The following is a 23,394-nucleotide window of genomic DNA, read 5'->3' on the forward strand; positions in this document are numbered from 1 at the left end:
ACCAATGGATGTCCATGACTTTAAACCAAATTCCCATGACCAAACAATAGTTTGATTAAAAGAATAAACATTTATTTATATATATATATATATATATATATATATATATATATATATATGTATGCCTGTATGTATGCCTGCTTATATTTTGAGCGTCTTTCTTTTAAAAGCATATTCATTATTTCAAACTCAGCGTAAATGAACGTCATGAACACATGAATATAACACATTTTCAGGACTTTTCCAAAACTTTTGGGATTTTATTTTTTTCAAGGACTTTTCCAGGCCTGGAAATAACCATTTAAAAGTGGTGCTCACTTAGTCACACTGTAATTTACACAGCCTCCACAGAAACAACTGACTAACTAACTTAATAGACATTAATGACAAAAAAGATTAATACAATTACAGAAACAGACAAAAATAAACTGACAAACCAACTGATTTAGTCATGTGTACCAGCCCTTATTTTATAAACCTCTCAATTAGTCGCTGGCCTGTATTCACGTCCGGCCGTTGAGGCGGAACTACATGACGCAACCAAAAAAAAGCAGGAAAAGGAGTTTCGACCCGGACACGTGTTCAGGGGCACCTCCTACAACTGTGGTGTGTTTTGCACGGGAATGCGTTGTATTAAGTTCGTGTAGCAGTGGAGCGATACGAGGCACGACACTTATCTGACTTGGTAAAAGCAAATAACGCGCGCGGCCTTTATACTACGTCATTTACGCTCTTCATAACAATAACACTGTGACATCATCTCATCACTCGCGAATTGCAGGACGTGCACGATCTGTTTTACTTGTTTTTGTAATTATTATTTGTGTTTATCAGTATAAACGATTTTTTTAGTGCTGTATATTTGCGTCTAATTCATATTTTGTCCATTTTTGAACGATTTCATCGAATTATGCTTTTGATGTTATTGTGCATGTAGTTAATATTATGTAAACACTTTAAAGGTAGACGCAGCACCTTATTGACTTTGCATTCATTAGAAATAGCCAAGATGCACCCAAATGCTGACATACTGTCACAATTGGTTTTAGAATGAAGCTTGTCTCTATTGGGTTATTTTTTATCTATATTAACAGTAATTGTCACAGATCCCCAGCAGACTGGTAGAATACATTGTCTCAAAGCCTCTGTGCTGAGAGTGTCATGGCTATCAGTTGATCTGTTTGGTATAACACCTGGAGCAAGCTGGTGAGGGTGAACTTAAACTACATTTAAGTCATTGCTTTGGTCTTGTAAATGCTGGAGCTCTCCCGGTCTCATCAGTTCAGACCGGTGGCCTTGCTTCAGACTCGCTCTCCTCCTGATGCTCAGCTGATGCTTGAACCCTCTGTCTCTCTGGCCAGGCATGTCTCAGGACAGTCGCCACGGCAAGTGGGCCATCTCCAGCAGTGAGGACGATGACGAGGCTATCCCTCTCTCTGGGGCCACAACGTCCCAGCCCCGCCGACCCGCTGCATCCAGTCAGGGCCCATCGCAAGCGGCCACTGTGGAGGTGAAACCAGAACCAGCTCACACCCCGGTGTCCTCGCTCGCCGTTGGCCTGGAGGCCGGACGGCCGGCAGCGACGAACCAGTTGAATCCATCAAAGTACGAAACCGGTCCTTCATTGGCTGGAAAGCGGAAGAAAGAGGCGTCGGACGGCTCAGGCTGGGCTCTCTCGGATAGTGACGATGATGATGGAGATGTGAAGGGGAAGAGCCTCGGTAAGAAGGCCCCTCCGAGCCCTAAGGCAAAGAAACCCAAGGTGGAGACCGAGCGGCCCCCGAGTCCCTACGGTCGCCTCTACATCGACGACCCAGAGGACTTCTTTGAGTCCAGCTTTCCTTGTTTAAGTGACACCTACAGGTTTTACCTCAACAAAGTCACGGGTCTGGACAGGAAGTACAACAGTGGGGCTCTGCACATCAGAGGTGAGAGGAGCGCCGATTACCAGCATTTGGTGCAGAGGGAACAATAAAATCATGCTTTTGATCGGAATGTTGCAAGTTTGAAGTGAAAAGTGTTTGACATCACTCGTTCTTTTCACCTCCAAATCTCCTTCATGGATCTCAGTGACCAGCAGTAAACAGCTGGTTGTGCTGGGAAGCTCCCAGTCTGAATCTGAGGAACAGATAGAAGAAAAGCTGAGAACGCTCTCTGGGTCAAAGGAGGCTGACTATCTTTTTTAAGTTAGAGTGTGGCTCTGCTTGTGTGTTCATACTTTTTTGTTTTGTAATGTAATGAAATGGCAGCAGAGAGATCTCACAGGTGGGGAAACCCTCTGGTAAGACGAGGGTCCATGGTTCTTGCCCTGACTCACTTTAGAAATCACTGTAACCTTTACTTTTTCTTTCATCCAGACATTCTCTCGCCATTATTTGGGACCCTGAAAGAGTCTGTTCAGGTGAGTTAACTTCTGTCCTGTGTTTTTTTTAAATATATTTTAGCCACACGTCATCATGTTCTCCTCAGAATTACACGTAATCACTTCAGTGATTCTTTAACTTTTCATCAGGTCAAAAGTACAAAACTAATCACATCGTTATCAGCTGTACTTTGTGTTTTTAGTGCTAATTAGAAAACGTTAGCATGCTAATATGCTCCACTGAGGCGGGAAATGTGGTCAGCGGTATAACTGCTAAACATCGCCATGTGAGCATGTTGACGTTAGCATTTAGCGTAAGCACATTCTCACAGCTAGCTGCTAGCATACCAGTGGTTGTCGGACTTTTCGAGTCGCAAATGGTAAATGTACTCTTATAGCTTTATTTGGTTTTCTAGTCTCTCGACCACTCAAATCGCTTCATCACTTCATGTCAGTCACCGATTCACTACCATGCAAGGTGCCCCCTGCACATCAGGACATCAATATTCTATTCTAGACTGCAGTAGATGTGTCCACTAACACAAACGTACTGTCTTTTCTTCTAGTTTAACTACTGCTTTGATATTGCCTGGATGGTCAAGCAGTACCCATCAGAGTTTCGGTAAGTTCTGCTTCTGCAGGTTCTGCAGCCGGGCCATGGGTTAGTTTGCACTTACTTAGTTTGACTCACAGTTAAAGAGGAGATTGGTGTTGCGTTTACAGGGATCGTCCAGTTCTGATCGTCCACGGAGATAAGAGGGAGGCCAAGGCCCGGCTGCTCCAGCAGGCCAAGCCTTTTCCACATATTCACTTCTGTCAGGTACAGACCCGCAACCACAGGAGACCGTTGTTCCATTTGTCTGATATTATATAAACTGAGCTGTAAGTAGGATAGTCATATGGACATAATCCTGTCAATAAGGTCCCAGATTTTCATTTTAAATTGGACTGATGTGTGTGTGACTCTCCCCGACAGGCCAAGCTGGATATTGCTTTTGGAACTCACCACACGTAAGTATTTATTTCCCTGCCTGGCATCATACCTGCTCTTTTTTTTCACATCTCACATCAGTTTCAGATTTTATTACAGCTTTATGTAAGGCTCTTGCACACTATAGAATCAGGTCTGCCATTATTGCACTGTTATCAACCCAAATACATGTATATATCTTATAGGGAGTACTTCTAAATTCCATGTAAGTTCTGGATGAAATGATTAAACATGAATGTGTGCTGACAATGCAGGTACAGTGAGTGGCGTTGCAAACTGCCGAAAGGCGACTTTGTAATTTACACATTTACGTACATTGCCGCCTTAACAGGTCTCTTTGCGGTTGCCTTTCTGAAGCAGAACATTGTGTGTCTTTGTGCAGGAAGATGATAATGCTGTGGTACGAGGAAGGCTTCAGGGTCATCATTACGACCTCCAACCTCATCAGAGCCGACTGGTACCAGAAAACACAAGGGTGAGTCTGTCCGTTGGAGAAGGGAATGTTCTGTCTCAGCAGCCACAGGAACAGAAGAAAGAAAACTCCAATCTTGAGAAACGACAGTAGCTTCATATTGTTTCCAGTTGCCCTCTGAATATATACATTTCCCAAACCAGGATGTGGATGAGCCCCGTGTTTCCACGGTTACCGGCGGGCAGCGATGAGCGCGCGGGCGAGTCGCCGACCTTCTTCAAGAGGGACCTGCTGGAATACCTGGCGTCGTACCGCGCGCCAGAGATCGAGGAGTGGATCCGGAGAATCGGAGAGCACGACCTGTCGGAGGCCAGGTAAAGGCGACGTGCTGCTAAATGATGGCCTGTTGTGAGTGACTACAAAATCCGGATTAACTCTTAATAACCTTCCGCACACAACTTCTATTACCAGGGTTTATTTGGTGGGCTCAACCCCAGGGAGATATGTCGGCTCAGACATGGAGCGCTGGGGTCACCTGAGGCTGAGGAAGGTAAAGATGTCTCCTCTCTAACTAGTTAATAACGCCCCAAATACTAATATTTAAATGACGCAAAGGTAACCTCACAAGACAATGTGACAGAATTAAACAATTTCCACGTGGTCTCCAACTGTGATTTCTTCTTCTTCTCATTGCATTAGCTGTTAAATGACCACGCAGACCCTGTTCCCGGGGAGGAGAGGTGGCCCGTGATTGGCCAGTTCTCCAGCATCGGCTCTCTGGGACTGGATAAGACCAAATGGTTGACGGGGGAATTTCAGCGCACCATGACCACTCTGGGGAAATCCTCTCTTCGCCCAGACACCCCCATGCACTTGGTACGTTCCCGGAGAACACGCTCCGACCCTTGCTGGTGCGATGCAGCAGCGTTGTGATGCACAGGGCGAATGATACGATGCTAATTAGGTTTTCTGCTGCTGCTGTTATGTTCTCGAATAGAAGATCGCATTTGCCTCAGCTTTGAAGTGGTCTAGGGTTTTTACATTTCCTCCCTGCAGGATAATCGATTTGTCTGAAACAAATTTTACCTTGTAAAGGGTTTCAGACACAATGATGCTTGATTTGAAAAGTGAACCCCTACCAGCCCCATTGGCACTACTGGCTCATCTCTGGCATGTAATGCACTGTGTGTCTAGACAGGAATACTGAAAGAATAAACAATACTTTTACTCATGTAAAAAAAAACACAACAACACAAGCAATAAAACACTATAAGTGACCGAAGTCAGTTACCTGACAAACTGACTTTTCTCTGGGCCACTGATCCTGTAAAAGCCTCGTCTGGCCTCAGTTCAGCACGAGTCACACAGCTGCCCCTAACGAGCCGCTGATGGGTTCATCTTTTGCAGGTGTATCCATCAGTTGAAGACGTGAGGACTAGTTTAGAAGGCTATCCAGGTGAGCACTGTTTTGTTTTTATTATTCCTTTTGAAAATGTAATTTCTTAATAACGCTGTGTGTTGTAGAGGTCACGACCTTTACTAAATGCAGGTCAAATGCACAGCATGATCATGTTTGTAGTCTTTTAGCTTTCTTTTTTTAATATATATTTGTTAATTGAGTCATCCACCTCAAACATCTAATTGCTGGATTGCCGTATGTCTCTTCTGTCCCCCAGCGGGAGGCTCTCTTCCCTACAGCATCCAGACGGCCCAGAAACAGCTCTGGCTCCACTCCTTCTTCCAGTAAGTTGTACTTCTTATAACCTCCGTTTTGTTTTTTTATTCATAATACCCATATTGCAAAATGACTGGAGCTGGTCACACTATACAAGGTAACACAGGGTGTGTGTGTGTGTGTGTGTGTGTGTGTGTGTGTGTGTGTGTGTGTGTGTGTGTGTGTGTGTGTGTGTGTGTGTGTAGCCGTTGGAAAGCCACGGCAACAGGAAGGAGTCATGCCATGCCACACATCAAGACCTACATGAGGGCGTCACCAGATTTCACTCAGCTTGCCTGGTTCCTCGTCACAAGGTGTGTGCTCTTGCTCTCTTCTTTGTTGGTTTATGTTTACTTTATATATATATATATATATATATATATATATATATATATATATATATATATATAATGTCTTTATGTGTACATGTGATTTTCTGATTGGTTCTCTCATGTCTTACATGTTAATAACTGCTGAAACGGTTGTGATAACAACCCTTTAATAAATGGTACCATTAAAGTTGATCCAATAGTTTCACATTCAAATGTATTACGAAGAACTTTCACTAGATTCTCACTCGTAGACATCAATCCTTTTTCTTTCACATATTTGTTCATGTTCTATATAAAAACAAACTTATTTTTCTTACTGTGAGTCAACACAAAGACAACTTCTGTCATTTTTATAGTAATTCTACAAGGAGCAACATACTGCTGAACGCAGCTGCGCTCTCGAGAAATGTAACCTCCCACCGTACTGAAAATGAATTGATGTGCTCCTTTTCAGACTATGAATATGCTGTATTGAAACGTTTAACTGTGTTTCAGTGCCAACCTGTCCAAAGCAGCCTGGGGTGCGCTGGAGAAGAACGGCACCCAGGTGATGGTGCGTTCATACGAGCTGGGAGTCCTCTACGTGCCTTCTGCCTTCGTAAGAACAACTCAATCACACGTATCACACGGGCCGAACGGCAGTGAGCCGCTGCAGAGTAACGCGTGGTTGTCTCCTTCCAGAACATGAAGACCTTCCCCGTTCACAAGAGTCCATTTCCTGTCTCCGACTCTGCTGGTTTCCCTGTGCCCTTTGACCTCCCCCCCACATGCTACTCTCCTAAAGGTACACAGCAGAAGTGTGTGTGTGTGTGTGTGTGTGTGTGTGTGTGTGTGTGTGTGGACTAGATTATTCCATGAGTCTGTTGGTGGAGGCATCACATGGTCTCTGCTGTTTCTACTGATTTCTCTCTGCAAATGATGACGTAGAAACATTTGAAGGTCTAAAAGTTAACGGTATACAGAACTCTGGTCTTCAAATCACATGTGCAGCAGGTTTAGCTTTGAACTGCAGTCACAGTGCCATCTAGTGGCATGTAGGGGGAAGAGTTTATACTGAATACTTAAATATCTTAAATACTAAGAGTCACTTCGGCATATTTTAGTAGTATATTGTACGATTAGTTCAATTCAAAGCATATTGTGTCATATAGTTGTTGTTTTTTTTAAGCCAGAGCTGTTGATGATATATGAGGCATGTCCTTCCACTGAGACAGTCAATGAAGACAGTGTAAATGCTGTCGTTGCCATTTTTGTCCTCTGCAATGTTCCTTTTAAAAAATAATAGTAATTAAACAATGTATTATATCTATATTTTAATGTCACTAACCTCTTGTCTTTCTTTATTTTCAGATCAGCCTTGGATCTGGAACATTCCCTACAGCCAGGCTCCCGACACTAACGGCAACGTCTGGGTTCCCTCCTGAACACACACACACACACACACACACATATACACACACCCACCTCTCTGTTACTTTACAACTGCTTTTTGTAATGTTCAGTACTATAGCTACAGTAGGTGTTAGTTGTAACATTTATTTTTTTATATTTTATACCTGTAGACTGATGTGTTTTCTACCAATAAATCCAACACTGTTCTCATCGTCCGGGTGTGGCGTTAGGGCATCATAACGTGGACAACAGGAAGCCGTCATTATCACTCTATGATTCATTTATTCCTTTGTTTGTGTTCTTTAGACGCACCGTAAGTCGCCAAATTATGAGCATGGAGGGAACAAATTGACCCTGTTAGAGGTCAGGTGGGATCCTATGTTGGCAACGTGTTTGCATCGTGGACACAAACTGATTTTATTAAACGGATCTTTATGAAACTTGCAGAGAGTTAACCGCTTGTGACATGTTTCCCTTTCGTGCAGCAGTGGTGGTCAGCGCCCGCAGCTCTGCTAACCGACCAGGTTGATAATTGTATTGCTACGGACCCCCAGGTGTTAATTTGTCACCGATTCGGCAGCTAGAATGCAAACCAGCAGGGCCGTCTGTGTAATGAGTATCAAGTGTCACTGAGCTGGTGAAATGGTCTCACACACACACACACACACACACACACTTCCCTCTGTTCCTGACGCACCACCTGCATTCTGGGTAAAGGAGTTCTAAGACCCTGTTATCAGCTTCGGTAGGATAACTGGCCCTGTGATTTTTGCCCCAGAGGGCCGATAATGAGTGAGGAGGTGTTATGTAACGAAGATGTAGTACCACCTGTTATGCAGCTCTGAGGCTCCAGGACGAGATATTAAATAATATGTACTATCTTTTTTTTAAAGTCTGTAGTTATCTAAATGTGTACGCTGAAATATGCTAACAGGGAAAGTGCTTTTGAAAAAGGAACACACTAAATAAGTAATGGTGTTGGTTCTGTACATTGCGCCCGCTCTCACTCCACAAACACGTCATATGTAACATGTTGGGAACCTCCCCGTTGTCTACAGGGGAGAGTCCACACCTCGGATGTGTGAACACAACAAAAAGCTGAAACATTGCTCGCACTGACCGCCTCGGCCAGGTGTGCCTAACAAACTGGCACCGCGTACAGTAAGTTCTGTAAACTGCGACTCCCGTCGTTCCTTGCGTCATTGTGTCAACATGGCGCCTGTCTGCCGGACAAAAGGCGAATCTGTCTGACGGAGGATTGAAACCCAATTAGAGACAGAGGAGACATTTTGGGAAAACTGTCAGTGTCCGTGTGTCCCGGCGCCCCGAGGCAAGAGCTGCATGGTCCAACACACGTCTGCGGGGGCTCTCGGACCGGAATATTAAGGTAAGTTAAGTCCTGCCGCTCCAACTACTGCTGCCTGGAAAAAAAAGACCCTGCTAGCCGACGATACGTTTCCTTTTTCTCTGTGCGGTGATAACTGAAAACTCCTCCAAAAAAAAAAAAAAACCGCCGCTGTGCTGCGGCGTTTCTCTCGGCGCGTCCCCGTTAGCGCCACCGTAACTGTTATTACACGGTCGTATCGGGACCGTAAACAGTCCGCGTCCAATTCGGCGTGCACGTAGTCCACTAGCGAACACTTCATCAAACACAATGTCAACTTTTCCAGTTGCTCCACGGCGCTCGCTACCGCGCTTGCAACGTCTGTGTTTTTTAAGTGGAGCGATACAATGTTCAATTCCGCGGTGCGTGGACTGGATTAGTGTCCACGACACACGCCGGATTCAAGGGTTGTCCTTTACCGTCCAGAAACACGTCTGAAGACCCCCTCTATCGGGCTTGCCGTTTCCTCCAGAAGAAAGGGGGAATTAAAACCAATATTTTCTCAATGGGATTCGGCGTAAAAGTCGCTCCGCATCGGGGGCACGCGCGGCATTTGGGGTCGCTCCAGTGTTTCCGTCTGCGTGCCACGCGAGCCAGCTTGTTCTGGGCACATTTCGGGTTCAGTTTTGGAAAAAGTTGCCTACCGCAAATTCAATTGACTCGTCTTGTGGGCTCGGCCGGGTGCAGCCGGGGTTCAGCTCACCGCTATGCCACGTCTGGTTGTGGGGTCTGAGGTCACGGGGGTTCCGGGACAGACATGCGGTTTCCCTCGCACATGGTTTTGGACAAAAGTCTTGCAAATGGTGTGGAGTTTGTCTTGGAAGGTGTGAATCTGATGGAGAGGCGATGCCAGAGAGCATTGATGCATCACAATGTGATTCACCAGGGAGGTCAGAGGTCAGGTTCAGCTACAGAGCAGCACCTGGGCTGGTAGGTGTTCCGTGTCTTCAATGACACCTCAGACTTTTTAGTCAATCTGTTGAAATATATGTATTTTTTTTTTGGGGGGGGGGGTCCAAACTTCCTGCCTTACAGAGATCTGTGAAGGAGTTGAGCCGTCAGCATCTTGCCTTTACGAGACCCTTCGGAAATATCCCAGTTTCCCCTTTAGAACGATCCAAACTACAAGATAAAACCTGGAGTTCTTTGAGGTGCTTCTTCCTTACTGTACCAATGTTATCTTATTAATAAAGGGAGTGCTGGAAATGCTCGGTTAATGTGCCGAAACTTTCGTGAGCACCAAGCTCTCTGGGTCCCGTTTGTGGGGGGAAAAATAACATAAAAGCTTGGACTCCAAACCGACCCGACATCCAAGTAGATGATTCTAACAGGTTTCCTTACAATGGGAGCGCTGGTGCGATAGGAAAACACTGGACTCGACTTAATTGATAGAAGCACAGAAGGAGAAGCAGTCAGCGGCTTACTTTCAAAGCCACATCTCTAATTAGTCTTTCTCTGCACTGCGCCTGTGGTTTCAGCTCTGGCAAGGGACAACAGTAAAACCAAAAAACAGAACATCAACGGATGTTGTGTGACAAAGTAAATCACGGCGTTAAAGGATGGAATCAACGGGAATGACACACGCGTCAGAAGAGGAGGCACAAAGGGAGGGAGGGCAGCTCATGCAGCCTCTCGTTTAGTGGAGGTGAACGCACCTGAGGAGGGGCGGGGTCCCGTCCAGGCAGGAGTCTGGAAAGTAAAACAAATCTGCAGACGATGAGAAAGCAACATTATGCTGTTTTGTCAATACGTGTAAATGTTAGGGCAGCACTGTCTTGCTGTTCAGCGAGATTTAAATAGCTGCAGCTTCAGAGCACCTCCACCTCCTGATGGGGACCAGTCCAACTACACTTGCATCCATCTGGTTTCCTTTTTAACGTTCTAAATTAGACAGCATCTGGCCACCTTTTTAGTGTTGTTGTTGATGTTGTTGTTCCCACAATTCACAAGTGTGCGCTGAGCAAAACTAAACACGGAACCTGGTCTTTAGTCCGTCGCTCTGGCCAGAATGACCCGGAAACCTTGAGGCTAAAAAAGGGGCGGGGTTAACTCCAAGTTATTTGTTTGGGAATCCTGCCGACTGACAGTCTGCACAATGGATAGAAATCCTAATCCCATTTGACAATTTATCGATTTAAGTTTCTCTGCGTGCTCGGAGGGGAAAATGTTGCATGAACCACAGAGACTCTACTTGTTCCTTGTGATACGCTTTCAAACCAAAGTGTTAGTCTGATCAGCTTTGGGAAGAGCTGCGGCGACGGCCAATGCGGGAAGACCACAAACAAGGCTCGACAAGTTACTGAGATAAGTGAAATCACGTCATCGTTCATTTGCAGCCAGATATCGTGAACGGATCGGTTATTATGAAAGGAAAAGCTAATGGTGGAGCCGATCAGCAGCCCTGTATGGAACCTATGCATCAGTCCTAACTTCATATAGCGTGACTCATCCTCTGCAGCACTGAGAGAAAGTATGGAGCTTGGCTGCCTGAGATGTAAATTCTTTTGGCATTTTTCCCAAGAGAGACACACACACACACACACCCTCCTCTATATAAGTGTTGACATGTCTGCTATGCTGACTTTGATTCTCTGCTGCAGCCTGTTTTTCTTCTCGGCATCAGAAAGAAAAGCATCAAGACAGATGTGTGTGTCTCTCTCTCTCTCTCTCTCTCTCCGTTCTGTGACTATTATTACAAGCGTGGTTTTGTTTCTTTTTTCTTCAGAAATGATATTGAATCAGTGTGTTTTTGTTAAAGCTACATTGTAGCGAGCGAGCATGTTTTTGGTTTGAATAAATACCATACATTACTTTAATAGTAGGGCCACATTATATGAATATTGGGGTTGGAAACGAATCCACTATGATAAAAGCCGTATTTAATCTGCAGGAATGCATTGTATATCTGGATAGCAGCTGGTGTGAGAGAGTGTGTGTGTGTGTGTGTGTGTGTGTGTGTGTGTGTGTGTGTGTGTGTGTGTGTGTGTGTGTGTGCACTGTAAATCTGCAGGCAGGAAGCTAACAGATGTGACCGTTCTTCCATTTTGTTCTGTGATTGTCTCTCCTTGACGTGGATGTGAAGCTCAGTGTGTAGAGCGAGGTCACCAATGAGCTAAACAATGTATTTTGGAGTAGAAAATGCAGATTTTCATTACAACAAGCTTCATTTTTGACAATATTCATGTCAGCGTTCTTTGCTCAAGAGCCACTCGATGTGTGTGCGTTTGTCCATTTCCTCTCTCCAGTATATCTTAACGTTTATTTAAATAGGAAGTCACATTGAGATTAAAAACCTCTTTTATATGTGGGACTTGGGTCAAATGGCAGCGACACATAACAGAACAAGAACATCAGATTACAGCAGTGATCAACAATAGAGCAGCTACAAAAAGCAGCAAAAAGCAGCTAGCAGCGACCACTTCCTTTTTAATTCTAAATCTGAATTAATTTCAAGGGGTTGAGGCTCTCCAGGTCCAGCTTTGCCTGCAGACCGTCCCAGGACCAGAGCGGGACCATCGTGGAACAGGCTGGCCTAAAATGAAGCCATTTGGGCAATTTAAGATTAGGACCGAGTGCGACAGTTCCAATTTAATCTGGTCCACACAGGATCTTAAAGGAACAGTGTGTGACTTTTAGGGGGATTTATTGGCTACATGTAACTATGTTTTCATTCGTGTCTGACCTGAAACCTAAGAATCATTATGTTTTCGTTAGCTTAGAAAAAGCCATTTATATCTCCACAGTCTGGCCGCGTTGCACCGCCATGTTTCCACAGCAGCTCAGAAGGGACAAACAAACTGAACACTGGTAAAGTAAGGGTCGGGTACCGAAACGCTGTATTGAACGGGCCTCAGTGCTAAACTATTAAAGACCGGAGTATTATTGATAAGCCCTGACGTTACTGGTGCTTTTTTTTTTTTATAAAAAATGTATTTTGGTGTAATTTTATTACCACGCTGCAGCGAGCATCTGTGTCGGCGCTGAGCTCCTCCAATTACACACACACACACACACACACACACACACACACACACACACAGCTCAGTGAACCAGGTGAAGTGAAGATAACGACAATACGCTTGTTACTTATACTTGTGATAAAACATTGGCAAAGGAAAAAGCCAATACTTTATCAATACATCTGTTCAGCAAGCATACACATGTAAACAAAAGCGAAACCTAATACAATCGGCTCCGTCTGCATTCTCTTATCCACCGACCCTATGCTCACACAAGCGCAGCACATTAGCTGTTTTTTAGCTGACAGTGGTCTGCATGTAGTTTAACCGTTTAGCTTAGTTTGTTTTTGTAAACTTCTCCTCTGGCTGAGACGAAGCAGCCCTCCTCCCTCTAGCAGCGGTAGAGGAATGACTGATACTGTCTTCTTTATAAACCTCACTCAGGAAGTTTAGTTATTGTATTGACAAATTAGATTTGTATCCAGTGAGATATGACTTTATAAAGTGTCTTTGCTGTTGTTTTCTTTGCCATTCATGGCGTTGTCGTTGTCTTGCTCCCCTGCAGGATGTTCCAGCAGTGCGAGGAGCCTCGTTTCACCATCGAGCAGATCGACCTCCTGCAGAGGCTCAGGAGGACGGGCATCACGCAGCCGGAGGTCCTCCACGCCCTGGACACGCTAGACCACCTGGACCGCCAGCATGGACACAAGCTGACCCATAAACCTCCCTACATGCCTCCCTCCTCCTCCTTGTCTTCCTCCGGCGCCGTCGCCTCCTCCTCCTCCAGGACTTCCATCGCCACCCAGACAAATTTCCCGAACAACCGACTCTCGTTGTCGCCCAGCGACCACTTCGACACCGCCTCCCCGCCTCTGCCCGTCCCGGTGGCCTCGCCGGTCACCATGGGAGCGGTGGTCCAGAACGGCCTGGTTTCCGTCTCCAACGGGAAGCTGTCGCCGCCCCGGTTCCCTCTCGGCGTGGTGAGCGGCGGCGTGGTGAGCGGCGGCATGGCGCCGCCGGTCTACGGGTTTGAGACCAGTGAAGAAGACATCGATGTTGATGACAAGGTGGAGGACTTGATGAGGTAAGACCACCACTAAACTCAACTTAGACTAGGCTGGAGCAGAACTGGCTCGACCAGGAAGAACCAGGCCAGACCGGCTGATGTCAACTGATGACTGAAAGCACAAAGGAACGTTAACAATGTTTTGATACGGTGCTACGCTTGCATACTTAGTCCACCAGGGAGTAATGACACATTTGTTTTTCAACTGTAAAATGTTCTGCCGTCAGTGCATAAACTTGTTTGTACTAGTTGGCAGACTCCAAGCCCCGTGCTCTGGCAGTATTTCCCTCCAGTGCCAAGAAACCTAACCTTGTTGCTGACAGTACGAGCACCGACCAACCACATTTAGAGCCATTGGATTACAAGTAGTTTCTGTACGGTTTGCTACAGTCACCAGTTCCCTGATATATTATTAGTATGACAATTATGATTATTATTTTTTGCAATCCGAAGGGTGTCTTTAGAGCCACTGGAAGCATAAAGAATAGACGGCTGCATCCTGATGGTCGACAACCCTGTCTGTAGCTCACACTGAATCTGAAAGATCCAAGGATTAATGCCTGCACACACATACAGTACTACACACACACTCACCAGTGCTCCTCATCTGTAGTCAGACAGATGAGTCAGACAGCAGCAATCAGAGCAGTATTGATTCGAGAGTTGTGAAGATGAAATCAAAGCAGAAAGCAGCGAATATTACAGCAGCGTCTGGCCTCTGATTCCTGCATATATATTCAGCCTCGGCAGCAGCTGCTGCCATGAATATATTTATATAGGTATGTGGATTGCAGAGTTACAGCTGGTTTTAAGTGTGCTCTATGTGTGTAATGGTAGACTGTACTTTGTGGTAAAACAGTAGACCCCCCCCCCCCCCTCTGCTTGCAGGAGGGACAGCGCTATGATCAAAGAGGAGATTAAGTCCTTCCTGGCGAACAGGCGGATCTCCCAGGCCGTGGTCGCTCAGGTAACGGGTGAGTATCGACGTCCACCACACTTCACCCACCTGCGCCTCAATGGCCGCCAGAAAGAGTTTGACATGCCGCCAGCCGCCCGGCCTCCTGACCACAAAGACCTCGCTCCTCTCCCCTGCAGGGATCAGTCAGAGCCGGATCTCCCACTGGCTCCTGCAGCAGGGATCCGACCTCAGCGAGCAGAAGAAACGGGCCTTCTTTCGCTGGTACCAGCTGGAGAAGACCACCCCCGGTAACCCACCTTCCACTTTGTACAAAATACAAATACAATACGGTAAAGGGGTAAGACGTTCTTCAATAACCAGCTGCACTGAATGCACTGACTGACTTCAATAACGCTGACGGAGCAAAAATCAATCCCTTCAGACTTAGGAGGACGATCCTCACTAGAACAGAACGGGAAGAGCGTGTCAATCTTCAATAATCACTTTTCATCATTATATTTGAGATTTTTTTCTCTAGGTGGAGTAACGCTGTGCCTGGCTTTGTGACTTCAGGTGCCACCCTGGCCATGCGAGCCGCCCCGATGGCGCTGGAGGACATGATGGACTGGCAGCAAGCCCCGCCTCCGTTCGGCTCGGCACCCGGGGGCTTCCGCCTGCGGCGCGGGAGCAGGTTCACCTGGAGGAAGGAGTGCCTGGCTGTCATGGAGAGGTGAGGAGGCCGTGTATCCCAGAACAAGGTATGGTGTTTAATCCACTCAGGGATTATAACGTGTGTGTGTGTGTGTGTGTGTGTGTGTGTGTGTGTGTGTGTGTGTGTGTGTGTGTGTGTGTGTGTGTGTGTGTGTGTGTGTGTGTGTGTGTGTGTGTGTGTGTGTGTGTGTGTGCGCACAGCTACTTCATTGACAACCAGTACCCCGATGAAGCAAAGAGAGAGGAGATTGCCACCGCCTGCAACGCCGTCATTCAGAAACCAGGTAGGTCAAAACGGGAACGAAGGACTTGGACTGAAATGGTGCTTAAAGTAAATATCACTGCTTGGTTAACAAAATAGTTTTAGTCTTTGCTTTTAGCGAGTTGAGACGTAGACCTGCCATGTCAAGGAGCCACGTTGTCCAAATGCAACTATGTGGTTATTTCTAGATGAGTAGTTGGCTGTGAGTCATACTCTTATTTTGTAAAGACTGAGAGGAAGTAAATGATCATGGAGGAAAAACACAGTGGCCCTCGGTCATGTCCATCCCTGTGTTTACTGAGAGACAACAGGAAGTGTAGTCATGCTTTTCATGAAGAATGCTAATACGCATCCGTTTTATTTTACTTTGGTGGACGTGGTGAGGATATGTGACTGTATCCATCTGGAGAACTGATTTGATTTTATTAGTTGACATATTTGTCCTGTTGCAAAAAATAAAGAAACAACAACAAGTTGCATCATGACAAACACACGCCTCAGTAGCTCTGATGTCCAGAGGACGAAAAGGAACTGCTTCATAAAACTGCTATAATACACTATATATATATATATATATATATATATATATTAGTATTATTTCCCATAATCACTGAATTAAGTCTGTCCTATCAGTCCGGATCATGAATACCAAATATTTACAGAATTTTAACTCTTTAAATACCAACAGTTTATTTATATAATGCCACTGTGTGGGAAAAAAACACAAACATTTAATTATTTTTTGTATACTGAATGCTTGGGGGATTTTCTTTTTTTTGTGCCTTGCCAAAATGTATGACTCGTGCTTTATTAAAACAAGTGATGGAAAAATCTCTTCAGTTGATTTGAATACGGTTTGTTGGAAGAAATAAGCAGCCGCATTGGAATCTTTGAACTGCAACGTAAGCTAATTTGATTCAGAAAACACAGCATCATCAGATATCATCTGTCAAAGATGGGAAGAACCTTTGCATTGCTGCGAAGAGACTCTCTGACCAGTGAAATTAGATACGCTTGAATGAGCCTTCAAAAACACTCCCAGGGAGATGACTGGAGAGGAGAGAGACGCAGCAGCCCAGTAGCTGAGGTGTGTGTGTGTGTGTGTGTGTGTGTGTTGCAGGAAAGAAGCTGTCTGATTTGGAGAGGGTTACGTCTCTGAAGGTCTACAACTGGTTTGCCAATCGCCGCAAAGACATCAAGAGGCGCGCCAACATTGGTAATGTCTACGTCTGTCTGTCTGCCTGTCTGTCTGACAGCAGTGAATATTGTTGGGGTTAAAGTGAAGACGAAAGACCTCAAACTGAAGCAGATACTTTTTAAACTCTTAGCGTGCGATCCCTTTTTAAGAACCATATATCCACTGTGCTGAGCTGTCTCTAAATAAATCAATACACACACATAAAATAGCTTTTACTCAGCAGCCCACATCCTAGTCGGACGCTACTTGCTCCCTGTGTGGCGGAGAGAGACACTTAGATGCCATGCTGCTCCACACACACACACACACACACACACACACACCTGGGCGTCAGCGAGGAACACGCACTCCTCCCCCTTTCTTGCCTAGCGCGCCGCTTGAGGTCGATATGCTATGATGAGGTTTGTGTTTTTGAAGAAGCAGCCATCTTGGAGAGCCACGGCATCGAGGTGCAGAGTCCAGGCGGTCAGTCCAACAGCGACGAGGTGGACGGCAACGACTTCCCGGACCAGGTAACTGAGCAGCTCGGAGGTACACTTTGTGCCTCCCGTTTGAGTTGACATTTAGTCACGTATTTGACTGACGATATTAATGACTAGCTGCGGAGAGGTCAGGCGTTATTGCCCTGGTTATTGTGTAACCCGTGTGCTGCTCTGTCTCAGGGTTGCGAGGTGTCCTTATTTGACAAGAGAGCTTCAGCCAAGCAGTTTGGTTTCAGTCGAGCTGACCTGTCCTCTCCAACCCAGGTGTGTCCACACACACACACACACACACACACAGATTTACAGTAGAAACTCCTAAGACAGTCTTGGATGAAATAAGTAACCATTCCCTTTATTTCCCCTCTCCTGGTTCAGGTACCCACACTGCTCCCCAGCTGGTTTTCTGTCCTCAGCAGAGGCGGCTTGTCTGGACAGAGGGGCCCCTCCCTGATTGGCCGCTCCCTCGTGTCGGGGGCGGGCCCTCAGGCGGAAGGTTCCAGATTGACAGGCGTGTCCTGGTCTCCCCCGTCGCCCTCCCTCCAGGACGAACCCACCATTCACAGCGCGCTGCCCGAGCCCCAGGAGCCAATCGGTTTGGAGAAGGCGGCTGTCAATCACGGCGGCCACGTCCTGGCCAATCAGGTGGACGGGGCGGGCTGCGGTATCGGGAACGACATCAAGACTGAAACGCTGGAGGACGACTGAAACGGGCAGCGGACATTGGAGTCGTCAGAGCGATGAATGGAGCAGGATCCGAGGTGTGTTAATATGCAAGCAGATTTTATAGGAATGTAATAAGTGGAGAAAAAAAAGAAAAGAAAGACCAAAAGTCGTGTAAAGTCCAATCCTGAGATACCTCCCAACCCTACCTCCAACCACCAACCTGCTCTGCTACGCTCTTATAGGAATTACTAGTATGTTATAATAATAATGATGATAATAACAATACACTTTTATTTCTTAAAGTGCTCCCCAGCATCCTATGGAAGACGAAAAAATGCCCAAATCAAACCAAGAAAGGGAAATGGCATTTAATTATGACCCATGAACGGAAGTACACACGGCCACGGGCCGGGTTGTTCACTTCAGTTCTTTGTCGATTTTTGTTTTCGTCATTTAAAATCTTCCGTAGGGACACGATGCATGGTGCAGGTTTCTCTGGAAGCTGCACCTTTCACCGCAGGACAACACTGTATTAGACACGGGGCGCACTGTGATCACAACACAACGGAACAGCCTCAAAAGATGAAACGCGTGAGTTTGAAAGTTTGTTTTCAACTGATGGGTTTTGAAATTCTGTCGCGCATTTCATCACAGTCGGTTCTATTTCAAATGTTTTTGCTGTTGGTTCCTTCCGGTGTGAAGGACGCAGAATAAGCTCAGTTTCTACAAAGGTCACGGCGCGCAGGTGATCTCCTTCTGTGGGCCGATGAAGATGTAGAAAACCCACTCCTCCACCTCCTGCCCTGGGAGAATAAGCTCAATATATGGAAACAAAGAAAGGATTACCTAAATGTATAATATTTAAATTTGTATTTAAAAACAATCTATCTAAATTTGAGTGGTTAAATTCCTTGTAAGTATTTTAAGTTCTCCAAAAAAAACAGAAAAAACTGCGGTCCGATCGATCCCATCTTGGCTTCTCTGCTTCTCCTCTTGTCCCAAACACATTTTTGTTCAGAAAATGAAGGAAGTTGAGCAACTTGAATGTAGCTATTTTGATCTTCAGACGTTTTTAGTTTTTTCAATTGCACAACTTGAAACGTAAATAAGGAGTTTAAACCACATGAACCGGTAGTTATCTTAATAAAATATTAGAAACATAATATAAATTCAGCAGTATTTAAATATCAAGTATTAGGTAGACATTTCACAAGTAAGCATTCAGTTGCTTTTAAAACCTAAATCCTCATGTCCTCTTTTTGCTTCCATACTAATAACGAGTAAAACAAAAGTTACTCAATACATAACTGCATTGAATGAGAACTAGTCCAGGTAACCGGGTGTTATTAATTTGTGGTCAGGTATAATGAATTGTTAGTGTGAGGTGATCTATAATCAATACTGATCAGTCAGTTGGGAAGTATTAAACAGTGCAATGACACCGTTTGGATACTACAGATTAAAGTGTAACGTGAATACATACATATACTACACATGTATGGATGCATACAGTATGTTATATAAACCGTGGGGTGTGTGTATATATATATATATATATATATATATATCTATACATATATATATATATACCCTGATCCATTTCTATTTACAGTATATAGACATATTAGCTGCGAATGAGAGAAAGCGTCTGTGTGAGTCTGTCTTGTTGGTGAAAGGTGAGGACGCATTAGCCAAAGTATTATGTTTTTTATTGTGTGTATTTGAGTGTGTGATCATGGATGGAGCTGTGTGTTAGAGATATGCTCATCAAAGATGCATCAGATGTGTCAATTTATTTGCGAGGTTAATGCATTTTCCTTTTTGTTTAGGCATTTCCGCGTTTTGTGCTCGATATGCCACGTGTTCTAAACACATATTGTCCAGTTTAAATTATATTTTCATTTCAAATGACACTTTATTGGATCAATGTCATGGTGCGTCAGAGTCCCTGCTGTTCAAACATTCGATTGACCAGTGTGAATGACGGACAGACCAGAGAGGCAGCAGGGAGAGAGGAGGATGAGTTGGATTCCCTTAAACAACCACAGCGGGAAAAGAACAAATAAACTAGTCAATTCAAGAAATATTTATCCCAGTACAGCCGTTGTAGAAGTCTTTTTTTTTTTTTTTTGCATTTTTGGTCATTTCCAACCCAACAAGGAAATATTAAGTCAATATTTTTGCACAGGGAATACTTTAACACAGTCTGATAGCTAGTTGTATCTTTAGATTTGGAAAAAGGTCGACAAACATCTTGCCACGCGTTCATTCGCTAGCTTATGAGTTAACAGTCTGAGCTTATTTGTATACATCCAACTATATTTGTCCATTCCAAACATGCTGCTCTGCTTTAGCTCCGTTTTGGCGGCGGGAAGTTTAAATGAGGGTGGAGTTACCGGCCAGACGACCAAAACAAAGAGCTAAAAGAGTCGTCGTAGAAGACATTTCATACGATCTTGCCGAAAACAAAATTAAACTCACCGAGCCGTCTGCCTGCCGAGCGGCAATGTCCAGCAGCGTGCTGGTAGATCCGCTTGGTGTTAGCCAAACACACCGTCCATTCCGTTAGCTAGAAGTCAGCGTGTACGTTACTGTGGTTAGCGCGTACGTTACTGTGGTTAGCGCGTACGTTACTGTGGTTGGCGCGTACGTTACTGTGGTTGGCGCGTACGTTACTGTGGTTAGCGCGTACGTTACTGTGGTTGGCGCGTACGTTACTGTGGTTGGCGTGTACGTTACTGTGGTCGGCGTGTACGTTACTGTGGTTGGCGCGTACGTTACTGTGGTTGGCGTGTACGTTACTGTGGTCGGCGTGTACGTTACTGTGGTTAGCGCGTACGTTACTGTGGTTAGCGCGTACGTTACTGTGGTTGGCGCGTACGTTACTGTGGTTAGCGCGTACGTTACTGTGGTTGCCGTGTACGTTACTGTGGTTGCCGCGTACGTTACTGTGGTTAGCGCGTACGTTACTGTGGTTAGCGCGTACGTTACTGTGGTTAGCGTGTACGTTACTGTGGTTAGCGTGTACGTTACTGTGGTTGGCGCGTACGTTACTGTGGTTGGCGCGTACGTTACTGTGGTTGGCGCGTACGTTACTGTGGTTGGCGCGTACGTTACTGTGGTTAGCGTGTACGTTACTGTGGTTAGCGCGTACGTTACTGTGGTTGGCATGTACGTTACTGTGGTTGGCGTGTACGTTACTGTGGTTAGCGTGTACGTTACTGTGGTTAGCGTGTACGTTACTGTGGTTAGCGCGTACGTTACTGTGGTTGGCGTGTACGTTACTGTGGTTAGCGCGTACGTTACTGTGGTTAGCGCGTACGTTACTGTGGTTGGCGCGTACGTTACTGTGGTTGGTGTGTACGTTACTGTGGTTAGCGTGTACGTTACTGTGGTTAGCGCGTACGTTACTGTGGTTGGCATGTACGTTACTGTGGTTGGCGTGTACGTTACTGTGGTTAGCGTGTACGTTACTGTGGTTAGCGTGTACGTTACTGTGGTTAGCGCGTACGTTACTGTGGTTGGTGTGTACGTTACTGTGGTTAGCGTGTACGTTACTGTATGGCGTGACTTCTCGTGACACATTAACACGTTCTCGCTAGTTAAAGAGTAAATAATACCGGAGTTTGGTTTCCAGCACATCCAGAATGATTTCACAGGGTTCATGGAAAAAGTCATGGGATTTTAAAATGGTTATTTCCTGGCCTAGAAAAGTCCTTGAAAAAAAAAAAAAAAAGCCATGGGAATTTGTTATAGACATGTTAAGGTCGTTCATTTACGCTGAGTTTGAAATAATTAATATGCTTTTAAAGGAAGACTCTCAGAATATAAGCAGGCATACGCTCTCATTATCATTGTTAGTTTAAATACTAAATATTCTCACTTTTTCATGTATACGCCGAGATTTCACAAAACGTTTGGTCATGGAAATTTGGTTTAAGATTCCAGTAGTGTTTTTGTTCAACACACGACATGTACCGTACGGTTTTTAGTGCCTTATTTATGAACTTTGTCTCTAAAACGCATGATCAGTGCACGAGGAAGGACTTCCACAACGGCTGTACATTCATCACTGGACTACAAAACCAATGCAAGAAGGACCACGGCGTCCCGTAACCGGCTCACCGTCGCTCATCACCAGGTGCTTTACAGGCGAAGCTACTCGTTCAGAGTTTAAACAAACTCAACACAAATACCTCACTCGACCCGCTCAGCGATAAGCTACACCCCGCAGGTTCCTCCACGGCTGCTTCAATGTGAATACGAGTTCAGACGGTCCAGGGCAAAAGTAACTGGAGACAAACTGTGACGCGGCTGTAAAAGGCGGCTCGCTGGCTGATCTGGGATCAGAAATGTCGGTGTCCTCTAAAAAGGGAAATTCCTTCTTGAACTTGAGCCAATAACTATTGAGTTTGAACGTAAAGGGAAATTCCACTCCAAAAAAAAAAAGAAAGAATATATCATTCATAAGCTCCTGCTTCCACCAAGTCCAAGAAATACTTCTAATAATACTTCTGACATTACGCATGAGTTTCCCTCCTCGTCCTGGTTTCAGATTGAACGTCTTTGAGAATTATACATTTTGTGGTGATTATGTATTTTAATTGTACGGCAGCACAGCTGTCCCAGGTGTCTTTTTGCTTTAAGCGTTTGTAAAACTGAGTCATCATAAGTCAGTGATGTAGCGTTTTCTGTTAGGTTTGAATTATTTACACCAAAATATACTTCTAACTAAAAGGGTTAGAACTTTTAATTATCTTTATTTTTATCTGCCAAGCAGAAGCCTTTAAGGTGAATCTATGGGTTCATTTAAGACTATGTGCTGTTTTGAGATTATTTCAGGATTTTAAACCATTTCAGTGGCTGCCTTCAAGGTCTTCTTATGAAGTTGTACTTTTGAGACCCGGAGTAGCACACTAATGTGAAATAAGAGGTTTTTTTGTGTGTGTGTCATTTTAAGTCATTTTAGAGCCAACAAATCTGAAAGGAAAAAGAAATGAAAAACATGAGAAACCAAAAAAACAACAAACGCAAACTGGCGATCTTTTATCTCATTTCCCTTTTTGATTGTTCTTTACATTTCACTTTGCTTTCAGTTTTTGACCCTAAACTGCCTCCATACCTTTCCTTTACAAGTGTTTATTCTCAATATAATCAACTTGAAATGCACCAAGAGTCAAAGTGATCACGAAATAGAAAGACAGTAAATGCTTTTTCTTTTTTAAACATGACCTTTGCTCTTCCAGTTAGATTCAGCACTTTGTTTCCGACATTGCTCGACATCTCATTGCTTTAATGCAGTTGTATCGCCTGCCTTCAGCCCTCCGTTGCCTTGCTGTTCCGCTTAGTTTTAAAAAGGATGAGCTTCCCTTCGCTGGTTCTTCACAGGAAAGAAAAGACTTTGATGTCGATCTCGTTCGTCTTTCTCCTCACGAGTCCAACCTTCTCCCGGCAATATCCCCGTCCCTTCACCCGGTAAACATGAATCATACAATGTAGATGTTCCAGTATTGATGTCTTCATTAAAATCAGCCAATGACTGTAAATAAATACTTAAAAAAAAAAAAA

General features: G+C 44.9%; 2 protein-coding genes across 2 annotated transcripts; both read left to right on the forward strand.

Moving 5' to 3' along the window:
- Positions 1 to 631: 631 nt before the first annotated feature.
- On the forward strand, positions 632 to 7,359 carry tdp1 (tyrosyl-DNA phosphodiesterase 1). Its single transcript, XM_079216483.1, has 16 exons — positions 632 to 685; positions 1,362 to 1,928; positions 2,358 to 2,401; positions 2,929 to 2,984; positions 3,086 to 3,182; positions 3,339 to 3,373; positions 3,736 to 3,828; positions 3,969 to 4,139; positions 4,237 to 4,315; positions 4,465 to 4,641; positions 5,173 to 5,221; positions 5,442 to 5,508; positions 5,686 to 5,793; positions 6,307 to 6,409; positions 6,493 to 6,595; positions 7,162 to 7,359. The coding sequence occupies exons 2-16, from the start codon at positions 1,364 to 1,366 to the stop codon at positions 7,233 to 7,235; spliced, it is 1,821 nt and encodes a 606-aa protein (XP_079072609.1). The 5' UTR covers positions 632 to 685; positions 1,362 to 1,363; the 3' UTR covers positions 7,236 to 7,359.
- Positions 7,360 to 13,112: 5,753 nt separating this feature from the next.
- On the forward strand, positions 13,113 to 18,054 carry LOC306735219 (homeobox-containing protein 1-like; the record flags this gene model as incomplete). Its single annotated transcript, XM_079216670.1, has 9 exons — positions 13,113 to 13,630; positions 14,501 to 14,586; positions 14,708 to 14,818; positions 15,084 to 15,240; positions 15,423 to 15,505; positions 16,604 to 16,699; positions 17,099 to 17,193; positions 17,344 to 17,427; positions 17,539 to 18,054. 9 exons carry the CDS (start codon positions 13,113 to 13,115, stop codon positions 17,866 to 17,868), a joined length of 1,560 nt encoding a protein of 519 aa, XP_079072796.1. The 3' UTR covers positions 17,869 to 18,054.
- Between the last annotated feature and the right edge of the window lie 5,340 nt (positions 18,055 to 23,394).

This window comes from Taurulus bubalis (assembly GCF_910589615.1).
Source record: "Taurulus bubalis genome assembly, chromosome: 4".
Classification (NCBI taxonomy): Eukaryota; Metazoa; Chordata; class Actinopteri; order Perciformes; family Cottidae; genus Taurulus; species Taurulus bubalis.